Source organism: Ictidomys tridecemlineatus, chromosome 2 (assembly GCF_052094955.1).
Source record: "Ictidomys tridecemlineatus isolate mIctTri1 chromosome 2, mIctTri1.hap1, whole genome shotgun sequence".
NCBI lineage: Eukaryota > Metazoa > Chordata > Mammalia > Rodentia > Sciuridae > Ictidomys > Ictidomys tridecemlineatus.
This window is the reverse complement of record NC_135478.1, coordinates 230491304-230513127: the sequence shown is the minus strand read 5'-3', so window position 1 is coordinate 230513127 and position 21824 is coordinate 230491304. Positions and strand designations below refer to the sequence as shown.

General features: G+C 46.1%; 1 protein-coding gene across 2 annotated transcripts in view; it reads right to left on the bottom strand.

Annotated features, from left to right (window-relative positions):
* The window catches only part of Ube3c (ubiquitin protein ligase E3C), a 95391-nt gene that overhangs the window by 55484 nt on the left and 18083 nt on the right, over positions 1-21824 (bottom strand). For both annotated transcript variants that reach the window (XM_078040933.1, XM_078040934.1), the window contains exons 2-10: positions 21267-21320; positions 18138-18212; positions 17570-17716; positions 13403-13518; positions 9269-9426; positions 6220-6373; positions 5638-5858; positions 4550-4701; positions 2092-2279 (exon numbers count right to left, since the gene is read on the bottom strand). In XM_078040933.1, the coding sequence (XP_077897059.1) occupies positions 2092-2279; positions 4550-4701; positions 5638-5858; positions 6220-6373; positions 9269-9426; positions 13403-13518; positions 17570-17716; positions 18138-18212; positions 21267-21320 (1265 nt within the window). The remainder of the gene's footprint in view (positions 1-2091; positions 2280-4549; positions 4702-5637; positions 5859-6219; positions 6374-9268; positions 9427-13402; positions 13519-17569; positions 17717-18137; positions 18213-21266; positions 21321-21824) is intronic.

The window sequence follows — 21824 nt, the reverse complement described above, 5'->3', positions numbered from 1 at the left end:
CCACAGAACAACACAGGAGGCACTCGGGCTATAGCCCCCCAGTGGGCACTTTCAGACAGGCTGCCGCAGGTCCCTGCATGAAAATCCTGCTGCCATTAGACCTGGGGGACTTTGGACAGTGTCTTCCTAGACCCATCCCACAAAGGAACCATCTAGGATCTATTCACATTTTTAAGCAGTAATATATTTTTTGCAGCGTGGGGACTGAACCCAGGGCCTCCTGCATGCTCGCCAAGCACTGCCCTCCCAGTACAAGGAAAAAATAACTTTAAATCCAGATTTTCCTCAGACTCACAAGTCCAATAACAAGACATGCAATGTCCTCTCAAATAAAGAAGCTAGGGCTGGGGATGTGGCTCAAGCGGTAGCGCGATCGCCTGGCGTGCGTATGGCCCAGGTTCGATCCTCAGCACCACATACCAACAAAGATGTTGTGTCCGCCGAGAACTAAAAAATAAATATTAAAAAAAAAAATTCTCTCTCTCTCTCTCCTCTCTCACTCTCCCTTTAAAAAAAAAAAAAGAAGCTAGGACTGGGGATGTGGCTCAACACAGGCTCCAGGTTCCATTCCCAGCATCTCAAAAAACAAATGAAAACAGCAGCTAGCAACTTACTCTACTTCACCCAGATTCAAGCAGCACAGAGACAGTAGGGCTGTGAAGACCTCCACACACATGCTCATTAGTGTCCACTCTGTGCGTTTCTCTAAACAAATACAATCACATACTCTTATCCTTTCCCTCTTTTTTACACAAAAAGGAGATAATTATGAGTACTGATCTCTTAATCTTCCTTTTTCATGCACACATCTGTCTTGGAAATCTTTGCATACCAGTCTAAATGGGACTCTACAATCTTTTACACTAACAATCAATGTAAAACAGAAATTAAAACTGCTAATCCCAGCTTTAAAAAGATGATGAACTTTTTTTTTTAGCCAGACAGGAGTTGAGGATGAGTTACCAGCTTGGGATATGTCAATCATCTTTTAAATACTTAAAAAAAAAATCAAATCTGAAAGGAGTTAAAATCTACAAAAGTTAAAGCAAGGCTATGTGCTATTTCATGAGCTCTGGAAACACCGGTTTCCTGGAAGAGATAGGTGCTGCGCCCATGAGGTCCAGTTTGTACACAAGGGGCTCCACCTACTCAAGCACCCTAAGCAGTTCACTGGGGCACTCAGTCCAGGGTAGTACAGAGTCAACTAGTGGCCACCACCCAAAGCAGCAGGCTCTGTGGCACATGAGAGCAAGGAGGCCCTGGCTTAGGGTCACCCCCAGCTCTGCAGCAACTGCCTGCACAGAGCCTAAGGATGACCTGGTCACAGTTCACAGGGCCCTGCCTCTCTCACTGCAGTGGGCAGCAGAGAGCCAGGGAATGCTCACTAGGCCTACAGGACCCGCTGTGTGTGTGTGACAGGGTGATATTTTGCAGAGACAGAACTCCATGGGAGACAGGAATCTGCACAGGTCCCACTGACAGGTGGTACTTTCTGCAGCCTGCTTGTGCAACATCAGCACAACGGCTGCTTCTGCTCTGCACTACACCCAGCTGTTTCTCAGATACCCAACAAGCCACTGTCACTCCAAGTGGGAAGAAACAGCCCAACCAGCCACTGTCACTCCAAATGGGAAGAAACAGCTTAGGACCACCGTTGAGACCATCTAAGCTCAAATGAACCACCTTACAAAAAAGTTGGGCATCTGTTTTAGTCCCAACCAAAAGTTTATCTCAGAGCCTTGTAAAACAAACATTTACCTATAGAGTAAACTGCCAAGGGCAAACTACTGATAAACCGGCTATTACGAAAACAGCCCAAGAAGAAATGTTCACATACTGGCTCTGTCACAAGGGTCTGCGTCCAACTTTCAAGACAGGTAGCCTTGTCTACACTCTCGTTTGCAGGTGTTACAGAATCAGACGTGACCTGACCTGCTGAGGCAGCATGTGTGGGGCCAGGAAAGATGCCAACAGTATTAGTTGGTTTAAAAAAAAAAAAAAAATTCCATTTTCTACACAGCTGAACTGATGGGGACCTGTGCCCCGGCCAGGGCATGCTTGGCTCTGCACACGGACCCCAGAGAGACCTGCCTGACTTTGGGCACCATCATGCGGTGCTGCACCATCAGCGTGTGGCAGATGGAGGCCATCCGGGTGAAGACCTCCTCGCTGGCCGAGTCCCTCCACACCAGGTTCAGCAGGGCACTGGTCTGCTGCTTCGTGTCCAGCTTCTTCAGACATTCCTCGGTGATGTATGGAGCAGAGACTCTGCCGTCCTCCTGAAACACACAAGTCTTGCTGAGTGGCGGGCACTGCTAGAACTCGCCTGCCCCCAACATCACGAGTTCCAGGAGAAAATGGGGAACACCTGAGACCACGGACATTACAGGCAGCCTCTCTAGGTCACTGCTCGCGCCACTTTTATACACTGGATGACACAGAACTGTCACATTCAGTTTTTGCCTGCCAATACGACCTTCTTCAGTATTGACTTTTTGGGCAGTGTGGGCACAGGGTATTAAGCCAGGGTGTTTAACCACTGGCCTCAAAATGGTAATGCTCCTGCCTTAGTCTCTGAGTCACTGGGACGACAGGCATGTACCACCATACCTGGCTTAGTATTTACATTTTATGAAAAATTCATTTCATACATGGTAGAGTGAATTGTACCAACACAGCAAACATGGTAAATCCATACTACTTTCAGAGGGCATTTCCATTTTAAATTATCAGAGATTATTTTAAGCAAAATAAGTAAAAGTATCAAACAACTTTTTTTTTTTTAAATCAAAGGGCGTTCGTGGTAAATTTAGCCTTCACCATTTTAGTGGTTTGCTGAGAGAAGCCCTGGGCTGTGCATGCAGCTCCTGTGGGTAAGGCACTCCAAAGGTTCCTCCTCCTGCCCACAGCTTGAAACATCAGGTCTAGCTTGTCTTATCACTTACAATACTAACTTAACAGCACCAACTGAACACTGCTTCAGAGTAAAAGCCGAAACTCCACCTGTCAACCTGAGTCTTTAAGGAGCAACATGAATGTCAGACCATACACGTGGGCACCTCTGTTCCGGAGTGTACAATTTTAAACTCAATTATACATGTAAGTAAACAGATTACACAGAATCCTAAGGACAAGGAAGTTTATTCAGGGCAAACTGACCCCTAACAACCTCAGACAACCAAATCAGGCCACAGGCGAAAAGGATGCAGCAGACCTGGCTAAAAACAAAAGGAGGACTCTTAGCTCCCACGTGGGCCACTAGTCCTTCATCCCAAGGCAGGCAGAAGGGACAAGACCCAGGCAGGGCAAAAATGAAGAGGATCAGAGAGAGCACAAAGCCATGTGATCAACAGGCCCTGAAACCTGACGTATTAACAAAGAGGAAAAGTATAGTAGTTTTTCCACAGACTTAACAAGAAAACAAACACTCACCAACAGCCTCACTGTCAGTGTTGGCTGCACACCCTCAGCCAGCGGGCCTGTGGTTCCCTCTGCTTAGGGGTCCCCACAGACTTTCCCTGCGGCAACGTCCAGCAGAGAAGGAAGTGTCTGCCGCCTCCCTAGCTAACACAGCCTGTGCCCTCTTTGTCATACGGGCAGTAGTTTACATAAATCTCCGTTTTCATAGATTCCGTGGAAGGCAACCTAAAAATTTTACTTTCTTCTAAAACCAAAAAATTTACCTATATTCTATCTACAGACCTCATTCTTTAGTTGACTCTACAACGGAATCCATATTTTGGTGCACAATTCTGAGTCTTGACAGATGAGACATTATCAGCACCCACCAAAAAACTCAGTTTCACTTCTTCGTAGGAGCCCTCAACCAGCCGTGACCCTGGCAGTGACCCTGGCAGTGACCCTGTGCCGCTCTTCCCCTCCGGCTGAAGAAGCTGTCTGGTCAAGGACAGTACTGACCCACCCTCACGTCAACAGACACTGAAGTCTTCTTCCACCCAGACCACCCAGGCCACTCTCAAGTGAGCACTGTCAGTACGAGACTCCAGAGGGAGAACAAAACCCAGCAGCCTGTTATAGCCTCACCTCGTGCCATTTCAATTAGGAGGAAAAAATGGTCAGCCTCAGGTTTCTATCTAAGCACACACAATGTCATGGGTGTCCATGATCATAATGCCTGTATGACTTGCAGTAAAACAGAACAAAGGGGGCTGGGATACTAAGTTCAGCTGCAGAGCCCTGGGCTCACTCCCTAACATCAGGGAAAAGGAGGAAGGGGAGCTTAAAGATGTGAGCACGCATTCCAAAGTGCATTCCAAAGTGAGTCCTGACATGCCTTCCACGCCTGGGGCTCACAGGACAGGAAGGAGAGTTCACCTTGGGCTCAACAATCTCACAGGCTTCCTGAGCAGTAATTAATACACAAATGACCTGACTTAGCTAAGACCAAGCTACACACCGCCACTGCCCCCTCACACACACACACACACAGACAGAGAAAACCACGCAGGGTGGTGGGTGTGAGGAAGGGCCCCGGGGTCAGGGAGCCAGAAAGGCTCCCGGTGCATCTCAGGGCCTGGTGTGGGCTTACAGGGCTGGCGGGCTTGTCGGCCTCCTCACTCTCGTCCTCAGAGTCGCTGGTGGAGTCGTGGGAGCTGGCGCCGGCAGGGGAGGCAGGCAACTGGGAGAGGAAAGTCTGGAGCACGTGCAGATACACCAGCAGGCCCTCCTCAGAGAGCACCCCTGGAGAAACAAGGGAACAGGTGTGACCTCCTACTACCTGAGGGGCACTTCAGCCCGAACTGAGTGTTTAAAATTCCCACTGTGCTTTGCTATGAAGCAGATTTGGTCCTTGTCTCAGAACAACCAAAACTTTTAGGTGTCCTGAAAGCAAAGAGGGTCCCTGGGGAATCCCAAGGATGCAGCCTGAACTCACGCTGATGAGGTGATGGGGGCGAGGGGGCCTCGACAGCCTGCCCTCCCACCCACAGGTACCAGGGAGCCTTCGAGGCAGTGTGCCCTCCACACTCCCTGGCCTGATGAGTCTCTGCTTCTGGCTGTCCATCTGTGTCCTTTGTAACAGACTGGTAGCCATCAGAAATGCTGCCCTGAGTTCTGTGAGCTGCTTACAAATCATCAAACCTAAGGAGGGACTGAGGGAATCCAATTTCTGTTGGTTGGTCAGAAGATGGGTGACAACTACCATGTGCACAAAGTGTGTGAAGGTGGGCAGGCTGGCGGGTCTGAGTCCTCAAGCTGTGGGGTCTGTCCCTACCTCCAGGGAGACAGGCCAGAACTGAATGATCACAGGCCACCCAGAGGCAGCTAGGGTGAGCGGGAAACCAGTCTCGTCTTCCCTAGGTCCCTCGGCTCTAACCGTGCACGCATACAGGAGTTACCGCTCCCAGAGGCAAGCCTTCGGATTCCAGAATGGGCACACTAGAAAAACCCACGAGCATGTCGCTCTGGATAGATGGCCTCAGAGAATACAGGCCGAAAGAGCAGCCTTCCCTTTGTGCCTGGAGAGCAGCCCAGGGACAAGGCAAAGCGCCCTGCTCAGGCCCCACCCAGGAAGCCATCTTTACCACGTGACACTTGCCACAGCGCAGCCTTCTCCCTGCTCATCTGCTCATGCTACCTACGTAGGAGTTCAGGAAAAATGTATCTTGCATTTCATACCCAAGTAATTTTCGCCAACAGTTAAAACAAAATAGAAAAGCCACGGTGCTCCACGGCTCCTTTTTGAACATCTACTCTCTAGTAACAACAGTGCATTCAGAAAGGGCTCGTAAGGGAAAGCGGTCTGTACATCTGCTAAGGCCGGGATGACGAAGCGGAAAATCTGATCTGTAAAAGGTGCTGCCAGAAACTCCTCTGTGAAGGCTGAAAAAACTTGCTGCCTGGAAAGGAAAAGGAGAGCTTTGTGACACCAGAGCATGTTGCTCACCAAGGGACAGTCAATTAGCTGAACATTCCTCTAACAGACAGCTACTTCCTCGACCCCTCCAGGTGACCAACCTGAAGTCAGCCTAATCCACAGCCTCTCTAAGTCATGTGACTGCCACATCCTGACAGTTACTGGGAAGCTGACAATAACCAGGCCACCAGAATCCCAGAACCCTGTGAGGCTGCAGGACGACCGAGCACACTAGTGCTGTTCCTGTGAACTCAGCCACACTGATGGAGTAGAGATTGACCTTCAAGTCTGTATGCACAGCAGCATCCCATAGAGACGCCCCTCCACCACCCCCTCTCACCCACCTTGCACCTTCTGGGCAGGAGCTGTAGGTAAAGTGCAACGGTTTTAGGACATTCTCCAGCAAAATTTTTGCTATAGGAACTCGAGATAAATCAGAATATTCAATACTTGATGGAAGCTTGCTGTTGATCAACAAATAGAGAGACCTATAATACCCTAAAAGAAAGGAAAAAAACATTTAAAATTGAGTACTTTTTTTTTATATTGAGGAAAAATTTTATTAATCTATTTTTTGGATAGTACTAGGGGTAGAACCCAAGCCCTTGCACATGCTAGCCAAGTGCTCTACCACTGAGCCACATTATTTTGAGACAGTGTGTCACTAAGTTGCTGAGGCTGGCCTTCAACTCACAATTCTCCTACCTTAGGCTCCTGAGTGGCAGAGATTACAGGCATGCAACACTGCCCTACAACATTTCTCAACTTTTAAGTTCCTTTTATAAATCTCTACAAGTCCAAATTTAAGTAAATTCTTCTCTAACATTTCACTAAGGAAAACTTGAAACAAATATGGAAGTCATCCAAATGGCACATAAGCCTTGGCACCCACCACTCGGCACCAACAGCGTCAATGCCAGCCATCTATACCCTTATGTCTCATTGCATCTGTATCCTCTCATGCAGAGGCAAATCTAAGACAGGGTTATTTCAGTATATCCTCAAAAGCTAAGGACTCTGTGTGAATGTGTGCGGTGTGGCATTATAAAGGGACTGAACTCAGGGGTGCTCTGCCACTGAGCTAAACTCCCAGGCCTTTTAAAATTTTTTATTTTGAGATAGGGTCTGGCTATATGGCCCAGACTGGCCTTCAACTTGTGATCCTTCTGCCTCAGCCTCCTGAGCAGTTGGGATTACAAGTGTGTACCACTATGCCTGACAGTCGAGTAAATTAACGGTAATTCCTTGATACTGCAATCACCTAGCTAGTGATCTAGTCTCCCACTGTCTCATGTTATGCATTTTGCTTAACTAGTTTCTTGAATCTAGGTCCTAATAAGGCCGATGCTCTGAACTGTCTCCTAAGTGCCCTGGTGCCTAGTTAGTTAGGGTCCTTAGCATCATGCTGAGCTCCTGGGTTTAGATGTATTGCTATACCTCAACCTACTATAGTTGTTACTCTCAGGGACCCTCCAACTATCCTGTGGCCATCAGGAGCACTCTGCTCTGTAACGGACAGGATGCCCCCATCCCATTTCACTCACCCCATGGGAGACCAGCAATCTGCCTCATCTCGAGGGTCTAGTAAGATCTTTTCAGAGGAAATGATACTTATGGAGACTACAAACCAGGTACCAAGGAAGTGAGCCGATTTACAGGCCACTTACACTTAAGCACAAGTAACTGTTAAGATTACTCCCAAATTTGCCTTCCTACACACCTGACGTATTTCTGGTTGTGCGCGAAAACCAGGGTTCTAGCCACATCACCTTTAAGAAAGAGCTGCCCTGTTCTTGTACAACACCAAGGGCAACGTGCTGGCATGGCTGTGAGCATCTCCTGGCTGCCCAGGCCTGTCTGACAACACAGAGGAAAGGTACGCCACGTGCCTGCCTGGCCACTTTTCTGCAGGAGTCTTACACAGCCTCGCACTGAACTCCGACTACTGTACTCGGTGCTGAACTCAGACCTGAGGCATGACCATCCTGACTCTAACCTGGCGGACGCTGACTACTAGTGACATCAAAGGGAAGCCTAAAAGCTCATTTGCTATAAAAATTAAAAGACACAAATACATAAGAATTTCTTTTAAAGAAAACACAGCAGGACACTGCCAGGTGTGTTCTCATCAGATGACCTACGGCATGACCAGAGTGCAAAGCTCTCAGTGCACAGAAGCACACAACATACATCAGAACACTGGCTGTGGTTACTAAGTGGGAGGCTCAAGCTGCACAGAGAGGTCAGCCAGGAAGCACCTTGTTAAAAGGAACACAGCAGCCACCCAACACAACACCAGAGGTGGCAGTCGCAGTAGAAGATGTTCAAGCATTTCCTATGTTTAGACACATTTCAAATAATATATATTCCTAGGTTATCTCCCCTATACTTTCAGAAAACAGGAAAACTAAAATGCTCACTGAATGCTTATCCTTTAGTTGATATATATAACAATACATCAATTCATACAAGCACCACTTCTAACAATTTTTAAAAAATCAAATTTCACAAATTCCAATTTATCTTTAATTAACACAGTAGCTTCTCTACGTTTTTAATGTGTGTGTGTGTGGGGGGAACCCAAGCCAAACGGTGAGGCTGGACATCAGAATACAATTCAGCCTTCCCCGTGTTCACCAGAGGATCGCAGCACTTCAGGAGAAGAGTCGCAGAGCTGTCAGCCTCCATCATGGCGTGGCTCACCAGCACCTCCTGAGCTCCTCGGCTGACTAACGCAGTCTACTTTAGTGCCGACTCAGGCTTCTAAGCCCAGGAGTCCTAATGTGCTGGGCTTTCTACCTGTGAGGACACTGGGTTGAGGTTTTCTTAATTCACAAGTATTTAGAATATTATTTATTATCATAGTTTTCTCCAAAACCGTGTTGTTAATAATGTCCTTGGAGGAATTTCATAGACAGTCATTCTACTTTATGGAATGCACTTGAAGAACAGTTATCAGTGTTAACACCGAGTCAGAGAAAATTCAGATGAACTGCCCCACTCCCAGCCGTGTGAGAGTGCAGCATCCCCTGACAAGGACAGCCTGGGCAGGCCATCTCCTCAGCGCCGCAGGCCCTCAGCCACCTGCCCTGGGCTCCCACTGCTCAGGATGAGGGGAGCAACAGGGCGCCTGCTCAGTTCTGAGGAATAGTGGCTCCCAGTGAGGACACAGACCCTGGGTTCAGGGGCCTGGGGCAATTTCTGAAAGCAGATGCTGCCCTTCCTCATTTCTAAGCCAAAAAATGTCAGCACAGAGAACCAGCATGGCCCCACGTTTTCAGAGTGGGGCTGAGCATGGGTGCTGACGGCGGCTGCAGCCCTCCTGCAAAAGCACGTGCCCCGAGAAGCAGGCAGGTCGTGTACACCACCCACAGGCCTGACCCCGCTGCTTACCATTGTGGATCATGTAGTGCAAGATCTGTTCAATTACGGACACCACATAGCTAGCATCTTGTAAAACAGGCAAGTAAGTATTCTCAGAGGAAAAGACCTCAAGCATTCGCATTGGAAGTGCAACATTCAAACTGTCATCATTACAGCTCTGCAGCAACCTGTAAAAATGAAAAAGCATTCACATACTTACGGGGTGGCTAATGTCACCAGAGTTCTCCCCAATTCCTCCTATTGGCTGTGAGTGAGCAGCTGGGACACTCTGTTGAGTGCCAGAGATCTCTGAAGACAGCAAGACTCAGACAAAAAGTAAGCAAACCTTCAGACTTTGTTTTTGGTGCTGGGGATTGAAACTGGAGCACGTTACTACTGAGCCACACCCCAACACATTGAGGTTTTTGAGAAAGGGTCTGGCTAAGTTGCCCAGGCTGACCTCCAACTTGCCATACTCTTGTTCAGATGAGAGCAAGTGGACAGAATGCAACACAGCAGGAGAAGCATCACAACTCACTGACTGGGCCAACAGGAGCTATCTCCTGAGACTGGGGGAGGGCCTCTTTCTGAGAGCACGGCTTCTCCTGCAAAGGTGCCTGTGGGACCGCTGTGGCCCAGAGAGCACTTTCTGGCCCTGTGCCACATACCACTACCTTCCTTCTTATGAGGAGAAGAGTTACAGGCAGAAGGACAAGTTCTGCTGTCACAAAAATGAGTCTTATTTGAAAAAAGATTTAATGCCTTAAAAAAAAAAACACACAACTTTATGGAGACATGATTTATCCCCACTACTCTGCATCCACCTAAGGGGGCCGCACCTTGCACTGGACAGACTGCACACACAGCCTCCAAAAGGTGTTTTCAGTGCCTCCCGAACAACCTCCCCCCAGCTTTTCTCTGTGGCTACAAATGAGGCTGCACTTCCTGCTATTCCCCATGGAAAGAGCCACACCTCCCAGTGAGCTGGTCCTTGCACCCACCACGCACTGGTCTACTGATGGGAAGAGCATGGTGGAGGACACTCACAGGATGGACACCTGTCTCCTAGGGAAGCTGCTGTTAACACTCGAGGGACTGGGCCTCACTCTCTTGGTAATCCAGGGCTCAGAGAGGCTATACACTTAACTTTGAAAGAAACCACTGAACCTCTACAGATGCAAGGCAGGTCCCCACTGCTCTGCATCTGAACCCCTGGTACTGTAGGCCGTCCTCGTGTGCAGTTGTACGTCACTGAGACCTACCACCCTGACCACCGATCATGGCATTTCATGTGCATATTAGCCAAGTGTCTGTTTGCATCTTGCTGTTTTTAAAATTGGGTTTGTCTGCCTCTTGACAATAAAGTAAACTGTCTTTTTCCCCTTTCCAAAGCCACACTCTGTGACTGTGGAGCCATGCCCTGTCCTCTCCCGCTCAGAGGCACTGTCCCAGCATCTTTCCCTCTGTACCGTCAAGGTTCCCTCCTCAACAAACACGCTGCCGATGCTATTGCTCTCTATGAACTGCACACTGGACCCTGCACAGCCTTACTAACTCCACCGCCTCCCCGCACCAGCCCCACCCAGCCCTTCACTGCTCTCCAGGCCAGCGGCACTATGAGGGGAGGCGAAGACTGCAGGCCAAAAGCAAGCCACAGGGCGTCCTGCTCAGCTCATCCCAGGGTGCACCTCAACCCCAAGACAGAAGCAGACTCAACAGGAAACAGAATTGAGCCCATGCCCGGTCAGATAGAGATACAAATGCCCCTGAGATGAATGTTCTTTCCATCAGCTGCAATGTCACTGGTCCCCTCACCGAGGAAGGACACATTCATTTGAGAATCTGATTTCTTCTTGGGGAAACTGGTAACACCTGACAGTCTAGGCTCAGCCATCAACTCTGACCAGCAGCCTCCTACCTGGCTGGGTCCCCCTCCTCTCAAGCTTCCTATGGTGGGGCGTGCTCAGAGGCCTCTTTTTCTCTTCTAAACGGTCCGCTCAGTCCTGTGCAGTTTTATAACTCCCCACCTTCAAAACCATCACAGCCTTCTAGTTGCTGAAACGGAGGCCTTGCATCCACCCAGGCTCTGCTTAACTGAGCCCTAGTCTGTTCTGGTGGCACCGGGCTGGGTCACCCTTGGCAGTCGCCTCCTGGTGGTCTGCCTATGCCCTCCCTCTGCTGCACTCACTCCAACAGCAGAGTTTCTGGTGAAGCACACTGGAGGCTGGGGAGGGGGTGTTCAGGAGACAACGCAGGTACTGTGTGGTCACCTAGGTTATTTTTAAAAGAGAGGGAAAGCGCATTTAATGGTGACCCAACAGGTTGGGTGCCCAACCTGGGTGGAGGCGTGGGGCTGCCAGAACTGCCAGACCAGACTCCTGGCCTCTAGCATCACTTTCACCTGTCAATCATAACACTGTGGCCTGCAGGAGTGTCGGCAAGGCAGCGCTGGGAGGCGGCAGCGAGTGCTTGGTATGCCATTCTTTACCCTAATAAAAACCTTCAAGGAGGCAGAATGAGTTACCTCACCTTGCTCAAGCTCCCAGCTCCTCTGTGCTCCAGCATACAGCCCATGTCCTCTAGAACACCCGAGACCCGCAGGCTCTGTGCTGGCTCCCGCCCCAGAGCAGGGATGTGCACGGCCCCAGCCACCGTGGCCTCCAAGGCACCTTTCTACCAGACCGTCCAGAAAGGCCACCCCAAAGTTCACAGCTCCTCTCCTCCTCCTTAGCCTCCCACAAACTCATTTATCTTTTTGTATAAAAACACTTCTATTTTACTTATTTACAGATTAGATAAAACCAAGAAGAGCAAGAACCCCCAGTTTGCCACAGCTGCACCTTCCGTGCTAAAAACCCTGCCTGCCACCTTGCAGAAATTCCATCAGTCCTTTTTTTGGGCACCAGGGAATAAACCAGGGCACTTAACCACTGAGCCACATCCCCAGGCCCCCATTTTCTTATTTGAGGCAGGATCTCACTAAGTGGCTAAGGGTCTAAGTTGCTGAACTTGCAATCCTCCTTCTTCAGCCTGCCAAACTGCAGTGCTAACATGCATGTGCCACCATGTCCTACTAAATTCTTTTTAATACAGGACTGACAGCCAATCCTAACGTTGTTCCCAGTAGAGACTGATGTAAAAAGAAATGTAAATAAGGTAAATATTCATTAGCTTTGAAAAATTAATTTTTATTTTGAAAATAAATTTACTAATTTAAGTGGATGAGTAGCTACTTACAAACTGAATGTTAGTATCACATGAAATTGACACAGAAAATCTGAATTTTTAGAATTTGTACAAGATGCCAATCTAGAGATACTAACAGCCTATGGTGACATCTGGAACATGAGTGTGTGAAGTATCTTCTGAGGCTGGAGGAGAACAAGAACGGGCCAAGAAGAGAGCACTCCCATCATCTGGCCATGCAGTGGAGACGGAAATCCCAGGAGGCAGGCCCCACCCCTCACATCGTCAGTTTACAACTAACAGTGGATCCAGTGACTCCAATGCCAAGCAAGACAGTCACAGGGCAGTACCAAGTCAAGGTCCTCTGACCTTCAGCACTGTACTGACCCTGGGGTCCAGCCCAGGGCCTGTGCCCATTGAGCACGTGCTACCACTGAGCCATACACTCAACCCATAAGTCACTCACTTTTATAGACAAGGAGACGAGTGATCTCATAAATCAGTAGTTCTACTTCTTTCTCATTTTCCAGCTCTTCAAAGAGAAAAGGCAAGTCCACGCCTTTGTCTGGCAATCCCTAAACCTACTGAGTTCATTCATAAATGACAGAGAGCCCGATGAAGCCCATTTCTCAAGAGGTGGCTTCCAAACTGAATGTGGTAGAAACCCTTACAGAAAGGAATCACCTCCCACCAGGAATCCTCTGAGTTGGCCAGTCCATTCACTGGCAACTCAAAGGCTTAGCACTTCACAAGATAATCCCAGGGAATCTTTGCAAGAAATACTATCTGGAAGATAGTTGTATCTGTGTTTTAACTTCTAAGTCTTACAGGCCAGAATTACCTAGAGCAATACATAGACTATTCTAAAGGCCTTCCATCCAAAATAAAACAAAAACATGGAAAAGCCACTCTCTTAGAAAATGAAAATCAAATTTACGGTGCCCAGCGCTGGTCAGGTTGCTGAAAGGGACAGTTTACCTGCAACAGAGGCTCATGAGCCTCTTTATCTGAAATAAGCATGTTGGTCTCTCAGATCCGTCCAGTTGCTTGACAAACAGGGAGCTGTGTTTAATTAAGTTCTGATACAGCCATATCTAGAATAATAAAATACACAAAACATAATTCTCAATCCATAAAATTTAAATGTTTGCCAATTTACATAGTAGCAATACACACTTAGACCTAATCAAAACCTGATAAGTAAGGTTCCTGAGTCTGGCTTTACTTTTGGTACTTGCACTTTCCACCTTTAAATAATACATCCATGGTAAGGCTAAATTAATAAAAATGTGCACTTAAAGCTCATGTCCATGTCAAATCAGTTCATTTGCAAAAATCAGCAAGCATCATAGAAATACAAGAGAAATACAGCAGACCCTGAAGTTACAAGAGACAGTTGTTTCTTTTCTTTTCAAATATTTTTTTAGTTGTTGATAGACCTTTATTTTATTTATTTTTATGTGGTGCTGAGAATTGAACCGAGTGCTTCACACGTGCTAAGCAAGTTCACTACCGCTGAGCCATGACCCCAGCCACACATCTGTCTTTTTTACCTCTTTCCTTTGGCACACACCTGCATGTGTGCATGTGCAGTTGCCTCAGCACCCTGGTTCTTCTGAATGCTTCTGTTCCTTAGCAGAAGACAAGCATACAGCTCCATGCTTCCCAACAAAAGACCAGGTATATGATAGGAACGGAATGTGACTGGTGGATGAGTTCAGCAGGGGAACTGGATTCTGTCCCTTGCACCCAGTTTGCACAAAGCTGCTATAAGTGATCTGAAAGCGCAACACTTAGGAAGGAATCCCCTCTACTTCCTCTATGATACTCTTGTGAAGTGAGCTATTCTATTTTTTCTATTCCTAAGATCCATTTACAACCAGCTGGAATTAAAAGATGGCTTCCTAAATGTGGCTAGTTATGAATGTGTCACAAATAGTTTCTACTTTCACGTTAATGTTTCTTTGAAATAAAATGCAATTAGACACTATAAATAACAGAAGAACACTATGTAAAACAAATTAGAGCCTGTCCTAAGTTGGAGGGAAATAACTGACCTGCTCTGCATCTGTGTGAGTTGACTACACATGTATAACCCTGAAGCACCAACAAGATCCAAATACCTCCCACATATCCCCACATAGTTCATCTTAAATTTTGCAATACCTATTAACAAGTTAAAATAAGACATACAGCAAGAGGCTGGGGTAGTAGCTGAGTGGAGTGCTCACATGCATGAGGCCCTGGGTTCAATCATCAGAACCACAAAAAAATAAAGATACTGTCCATCTACAACTAAAAAAAATTTTAAAAAAGATATACAGAAAGTATAACATCATAAAAATGACAGATGGACAATCATAGAAACTGTAGGAATCAGGTACCTCATCTGTTAATCAGCTAGTCATGTCTGACATTGAGGGAGTAAAAAAACAAAACAACAACAACAACAAAAACAACAACAAAAACCCCAAAGCGGGGCTGGGGTCATGGCTCAGTGGTAGAGCATTTGCCTAGCCATGTGTGAGGCACTGGGTTCAATTCTCATGCACCACATATAAAAATGAAAAAATGTCCATTGACAACTAAAAAAGAAAGAAAGAAAAAACCCCTAAAGCAATAGTGGTACTATACTACACTACACTTGACCACTTTCTAGAAAAGTTTTGTTTGAATCTCACCATCTTGACAGACATACTGTTATTATCCAGAAAGTCACACCATGGCAAACTGAGTTGTTTGACATTTTGTTGTTTTCATGTAGTAAAGGCAAATGGGCAAAGTTTTAAAAATCATCTCCTCCGCATGCTATCTCAAGGGTCAACTGAGGCTCTCTTTTATGTGCGCACACACTGGGGGTTAAACTCAGGGCCTTGCATGCGGGGCAACACTACCAATGGGCTATGTCCCCAGCTGCTCAACTAAGGCTCTCCATCGTAAGGCTCTAAAGAAGTGAACAAAGGAGGCCCGAAGATGTGGAGGAGCCAGGAAAAGATGGTATAAAACGGAGGCAAAGCAAAGGCTTTCCCAGGATGATGTCAGGCCTGGAAAAGCACTGGGGCAGGCAGGGCACATGACAGGCCCAGTGCTGGTGTCCTGGAGACGCACACCAGGAACACAGCACGCAACTTCTGGAGGTGGAGAAAGGAGGCCCCACACTTGATCTTAGGAGTGGGAATTAGGGAACTAAAAGGGACAGGGGACGTTTTCCTGATGGAAGCCCTTGCGTTTTTGTTAACAAATTAAATAGAAAACACTCAAGTTTACTTTTACTGTATGAACCAGGTTTGGTGACACTGCACTCAGCATTACAGGATCTGCATATGAGCTACAGGTTTGTGCATACGTGCCTGAAGCCTGGTGCTAAGGTGCACATTTACTTCCAAGTTTTCTCTAGCTGCACGTCTATGCAGGCTCACATTTAGAAACCACATGGGGACTGATCTTACACACACAAAGAAATAGTGCTCTGGAGAGACACTCAAGTCACACATAGCACCTGGGCGTCTGCTCCTAGGTCAGCCCTGTCTGGAGAGTCAGACTGCCTGCCCTCAGTCCCCTCCCTTGTCTCACAAACTGCAGACAGGAAGGAAGCCTTTGAAAAGCTTGCTATTAGCAACATCTAAGGTGAATGAACTGCGGCTGGGCTGCTGCAGATGGGCTCCTGTCACAGAGAGCTCTTTCCATGCCCTGTCCCACCTGCTCAGCTCAGGCAGCAGGGTGGGCTTCAGGTCAAGCTCTATCCGAGACCTCTGTAGCCGTCTATGTTTATTTCACATGGGGATCTTTCTAGCATGCACGGTTTGTAGTGCAGAAAATGTTTTTTCTGTACACTGCGGACCCACCTTTTAATATAACTTGGAATTTCTATTATAGACAGATAATAATTTGTTTGTTGGTTGGTACCAGGGATTGAACCTAGGGGTGCTCAGCCACTGAGCAAGGTCTCACTAAACTGGTGAGGCTAGCTTTGAACTTGCGATCCTCCTGTTCAGCCTCCTAAATTGCCAAGGTGCACACGTTACAGTTGCGCACCACCCTGCATGGCACAGACAAATAATAATCTCTAAGCGTAAACATACACTTGACTTAACAATCATATACAAATGTCTTTATATGTACTAGAAAATGAATGATTAAAATCCGCCACCCCCCTTTTTAAAAGATTATTCATCAATGGATTTATATGTATTTTCCACAATTAATGCACACCGGTTCTCCTAACCATCGCAAAAGCCCATAAATTTTTTTAGAGAAATACATTTGTGTTTCAGATGTTTTAAAAAAAGAGAGTCCAGGGCTGAGGGTGTAGCTCAGTGGCACAGTGCTTGCCTGGATGTGGGAGGCCTGGGTAAATAAATTAGAGACCATATATTCTGGAGGTTGCTATTGTAAATACAGATGAACACGATGTGATAGACAGATGGTCACAGTGAGCTGAGGCAGAGGTGTGGAGGGCTGTGTCTGAAGAGCTTGCTGCTGACTGTGCAGTAGGTGGGGCACATTGAAGGGAGTCCACATGATATACTTTTTAAAAAAAATTTTTTTAAATTGTAGTTGGACATAATACCTTTATTTTATTTATTTATATATGGTGCTGAGGATTGAACTGAGGGCCTTGCACATGCTAGGCGAGCACTGTACCGCTGAGCCACAACCCCAGCCCCTATACTTTTTTTAATATTTGAAATTTTCTATAACAAAAAAAAAAATGAGAAGCCTATTAAGATGTATACTAGATTTTAAGAAGTAAAATACATCACCACAGGTGACCTACTAGAATTGGCTGAGGAGAGTCCATGAGGGCTCAGGTACCCTGGAGGGGATCTGGCTAGTTCTACCTTTTTTTTTTTTTTATAGTACAGGGATTGAACTCAGGGGCACTTTACCACTGAGCCACATTTTCAGGCCTTTTAATTTATTTATTTACTGCTAAGTTGCTGAGCTGGCTTTGAACTTGAGGCCCTCCTGCTCCAGCCTCCTAAGTTGCTAGGATTCCAGGCCTAAGTCACCAGATCCTGACAAGACCTGATTCTTGATCAGATACTCACCATGTACATGTTAAGGAAAAAAAAAAAACAAAAACAAAAACACAAAGCCCCAAAATACATACACCAAGACAAGCGAAATATAGCAAACACTCACCAATCGTTTTGCATCTTCACTTTGTTTGTAAAAAAACAGAAGCTGCCTTACCAGGAGGGTAAGATTGGGGGCATTAGTGATGGAGAAAGTGCCACCAGACTGTGCCGAGTGTGCGCAGCGATCGAACGCACTTCTCTGGAGGGAATACTGAAAGGAAGGAGCAACACATAAGCATGAATTCAGAAGCAGAACTCTCCACACCTAGGCAGATGTGCTCACGGGTGGGAGGAAACCCACAGACGACCGAGTCGCTGTCAGGAGGCTGCGTAAAAGGTGCAGCAAAGCATCAAGACCCTGGATGCCCACTACAAGTACCTTTATTCTATTGTGATTATTAGTTGTGGTTTGTATTTTACTACTTAAAAATCACCTAAAAATTCACTTGTATTAGTTATATTTATACAAAGATTTATTAAGAAAAAAAACTATTTATTAAGAAAAAATACTACTACCATTAACGTTAACTTTCAGGTAGAAAAAATACATAAAAAAATGATACTTATAATAAGATACTTAAAATAAGCTCTTGCAGATCCTTCTAATATTTGTGTTTTACAAATAAACTTACTTGCTGTTTTCTGTCTCTGTAGCCTCGAATAAATGACTGAATAATTATTGCATTTTTTAATCTTCGCCTTTCTTCCTGAATAACGGAGGAAGAAAAGAGCAATTGGTCAGAATCAGTGAATCACATTAACTAGAAAACAGTTTTAAAAAATAAAAGCCATGTAATTCACACTGTAACATTCATCCTTTTTTTTCCCCCAAATATTTTTTAGTTGTCAACAGACCTTCACTTTATTCTATGCAGTGCTGAGAATCGAACTTGGTGACTCACACGTGCTAGGCAAGCACTCTACCACTGAGTCCTGGCCCCAGCCCCCCATAACTTAACCCATTCTTCAGTCACCAACACTGCACACACTTCTAGATTATTCAGAACCATGCGGCCATCCCACTAACCTTAGAACAACTCACCTCCCAAGAAACCCTGTGCAGCAACAACCCTGCCTCATTCCTGGCTGCCACCCACCGACACAACACATTTCCTGCCTCGCTGGAGTCTCCTGTCCCATGCACTTTGCATCATGGAGCCATACAACACTTGCTGCTTGGGTCTGCCTTTATGTACAGTTTATGAACACTGAACCATGTGTCAGTACTTCACTCCTTTTTATGGACAAGTAATATTCCATTGCATGGACATCACACTTTTTGTGTACCCCTTTATGTGTGGAGGGGCATTCAGGCTATTTCCACTTAAGGCAATTAAGAAGACTGCTGCTATGAACATTCATTCTAGGTTTCTTGTGGACACAAGGTTTCATCTCTCTTGGGTACACATTCAGGGTGCCCACTATGCACCAGCACCACGAAAGGACCTTCACATCCCTTCTCAGGATGACCTACAGGTGAACACTGCTCCTGCTATACAGCTGCAGAATCTGACACTGCCATGAGGATGAGCAGCACAGAGCCTGAGGAGCCAGAGCTCAAACCCAGACGTGACCCTATGGCCTGCACACCTGCAGACCCCAGCGCTCAGCCACTCCTGGGACTCCAACACCAGAGTCCTGCTGGGGCCAAAGGCCTGCGTCTCAGGTGCCTGACAGGCAGCCCCCAGTCCCAGTCTGCATTAGTTAAAGGTGACTGTGTCCTTCTCCTTACTCTCTGCCAAAAGCAAAAATAATGTTCTCTATACCCACAGAAGGTTCAATTATGAGAATTTAAACATTAAAAACCTAGGCTGGGAGGCTGGGGCTATAGCTCAGGGATTAAATGCTTGCCTAGCATGTGTGAGGCAGTGGGTTTGATTCTCAGCACCACATAAAAATAAATAAACAAAATAAAGGTCCTGTGTCCATTTACAATTAAGATGATGATGATGATGATGATGATGATGATGATGATGATAAAAACCTAGGCTGGGATGTGTTGCTCAGTGGTAGAGTGCTTGCCTAGCATGCACAAGGCCATGGGTTTGATCCTAGCATTGCCCCTGCTCTAAATCAACTGGTTAAAAATCTAAACTGTGTTCAAGAACAACAAATGATGAGAGTTGGAGAATATATAAAAGAATTTAAAAAATCTAGAACTGAAAAGTGAAATTAAGAATTTAATGATAAATTTAACAATTAGACACTGTGAAAGAGATAATTTGTGAATCAGAAGTTAGGTCAGAAGAAAATATCCAAAATGAAGAACAGATGTGTGCAAGAATAAACATACAGAAGAGCATATAGGAAACATACACAAAGATGGATCCTGTTTCCAGCCTTCGCCCAAGAAGGAGAAGAGTAAGAATGGGATCAAGTATTGACAGAAGAAATAATGGTGGGGCATCTCCCCAGACAGCTGGAGAATGCCAGCAACAAACAGATGACTTTCTGGGTTGAGCAGGGATTCTGAACTACTAGAGACACCTGATATTTTGGGTTTTTTTTTTTTTAATTTTTTTTTTTTTTTAAAGAGAGAGTGAGAGAGGAGAGAGAGAGAATTTTTAATATTTATTTTTTAGTTCTCAGCGGACACAACATCTTTGTTGGTATATGGTGCTGAGGATCGAACCCGGGCCGCACGCATGCCAGGCGAGCGCGCTACCGCTGAGCCACATCCCCAGCCCACCTGATATTTTTGGAGACATTTTGGTTGTTCCAATTTTGGGGAGGAAGTGCTGCTGGCATCTGGTGGGTCAAGGCCAGATATACTTCAATGCACAGGACAGTCCCCACCATAATCGATATCTGATCAAAAACAACAGCAATATGAGTCAAAACCTCTGCACTGCTGTTGCTTTAAGTGGGAATGTTCTCCCTCTAGCTTCCCAAAGGCAGCTGCTGCTTCATCCTCAGGTTCTACCCTCTCCACACTCCTCAGAGAGCCCTTCCCCTAAGCTCCTGTCTCCCACAGGTCCCCAATTACTAGCTGTGATATACCACCTTGCAGCTAAGTACTACCTGCTGTCTTGGCCAGTGCCTGCTAGTATCCACTGGAGCAGGAGCCTGTCTCACCTACCACCTATACACCCAATAACAAGAGTAGTACCTGACACAACATGCTCTTGATAAATGTCTGTGAGATGCTCAAACAAGTTGCTAAAATAACAAGAAACTACTTAGAGAAGTAGGTCCTAAGATACCACAGCTGCTGATTAACCAACAGTATTTTAGGAAATTATCTTAAGATGCAAGATATACCATCAGCTGCTTTCTCTTTTTACCTTCTTCATAAGTAGCTAAGATACATGCTTAAGGATGAGTTTTTCTCCCTTAACTTGAAGAAACTCAGCACTGTACACTAACTTCTTCCTAGATCTTCTGGAAACCTTCCCATAAGCAACAAAGCCAATTAAAATCCCACATTCCATTTCCAGTGGACTTGGCCTTGTTATAGACAGACACAATGCCTTTATTTTACTTATTTATTTTTATGTGGTGCTGAGGATCGAATCCAGTGCCTCATACATATTAGGCAAGCGCTCCACCACTGAGCTACAACCCCAGCCCCTGGACTTGGAGGCCTTTTTGGCCCATCTTTTCCTACAGTGGTTCCAGAATAAATGTTGTACTTCAAAGTCCAACACACCCAAAAGTGTTATACTAAGTTCCCCAATCTACAACAGATGCAACATACACAGGCTACTTCAAATGCTGCAGGAAACACCCATCTGTGAAGAACATCACCAAGCTACCATTACCTCTCTTTTCCTTCTTTCTTCCTGAGTGCGATGTAAAAGAGAAGCCTTTTCTTCCTGAATCCAAAAAGAGAGAAAAGGAGGTTATAATTTAAAAGGAGAAAACACTCTCATACAATGATCATAGAATATTTTCACCCAAAAGTGATTCTAGGGTAGGGCTGGGATTGTGGCTCAGTGGCAGAGCACTTGCCTTGCATGTATGAGGTACTGGGTTCAATCCTCAGCACCACATAAAAATAAATAAAAGTATTGTGTCCATCTACAACTGAAAAAAAAAAAGTGATTCTTAACATCATATCAAATTATCTGACTGAATCAGATGACCAGTGAGAGGCACAGATGTTAAATGGTACTTTAGAGACCAGGGACTAAACTAAAGCCAGCATTTCAGTAGCTTCCTAAGTGTAAGACCTGATGTATGAAAAATCAAATGCACAAGTGAGTACAACTACGGAAATCCGAGAGAGGTCTGTGTGCTGCAACAATGCCAATGTTCTGGTTGTGACATCACACTGCAGTTCTGCAAGCTGACCCACCTGGGGCCTGGACATGAGAACA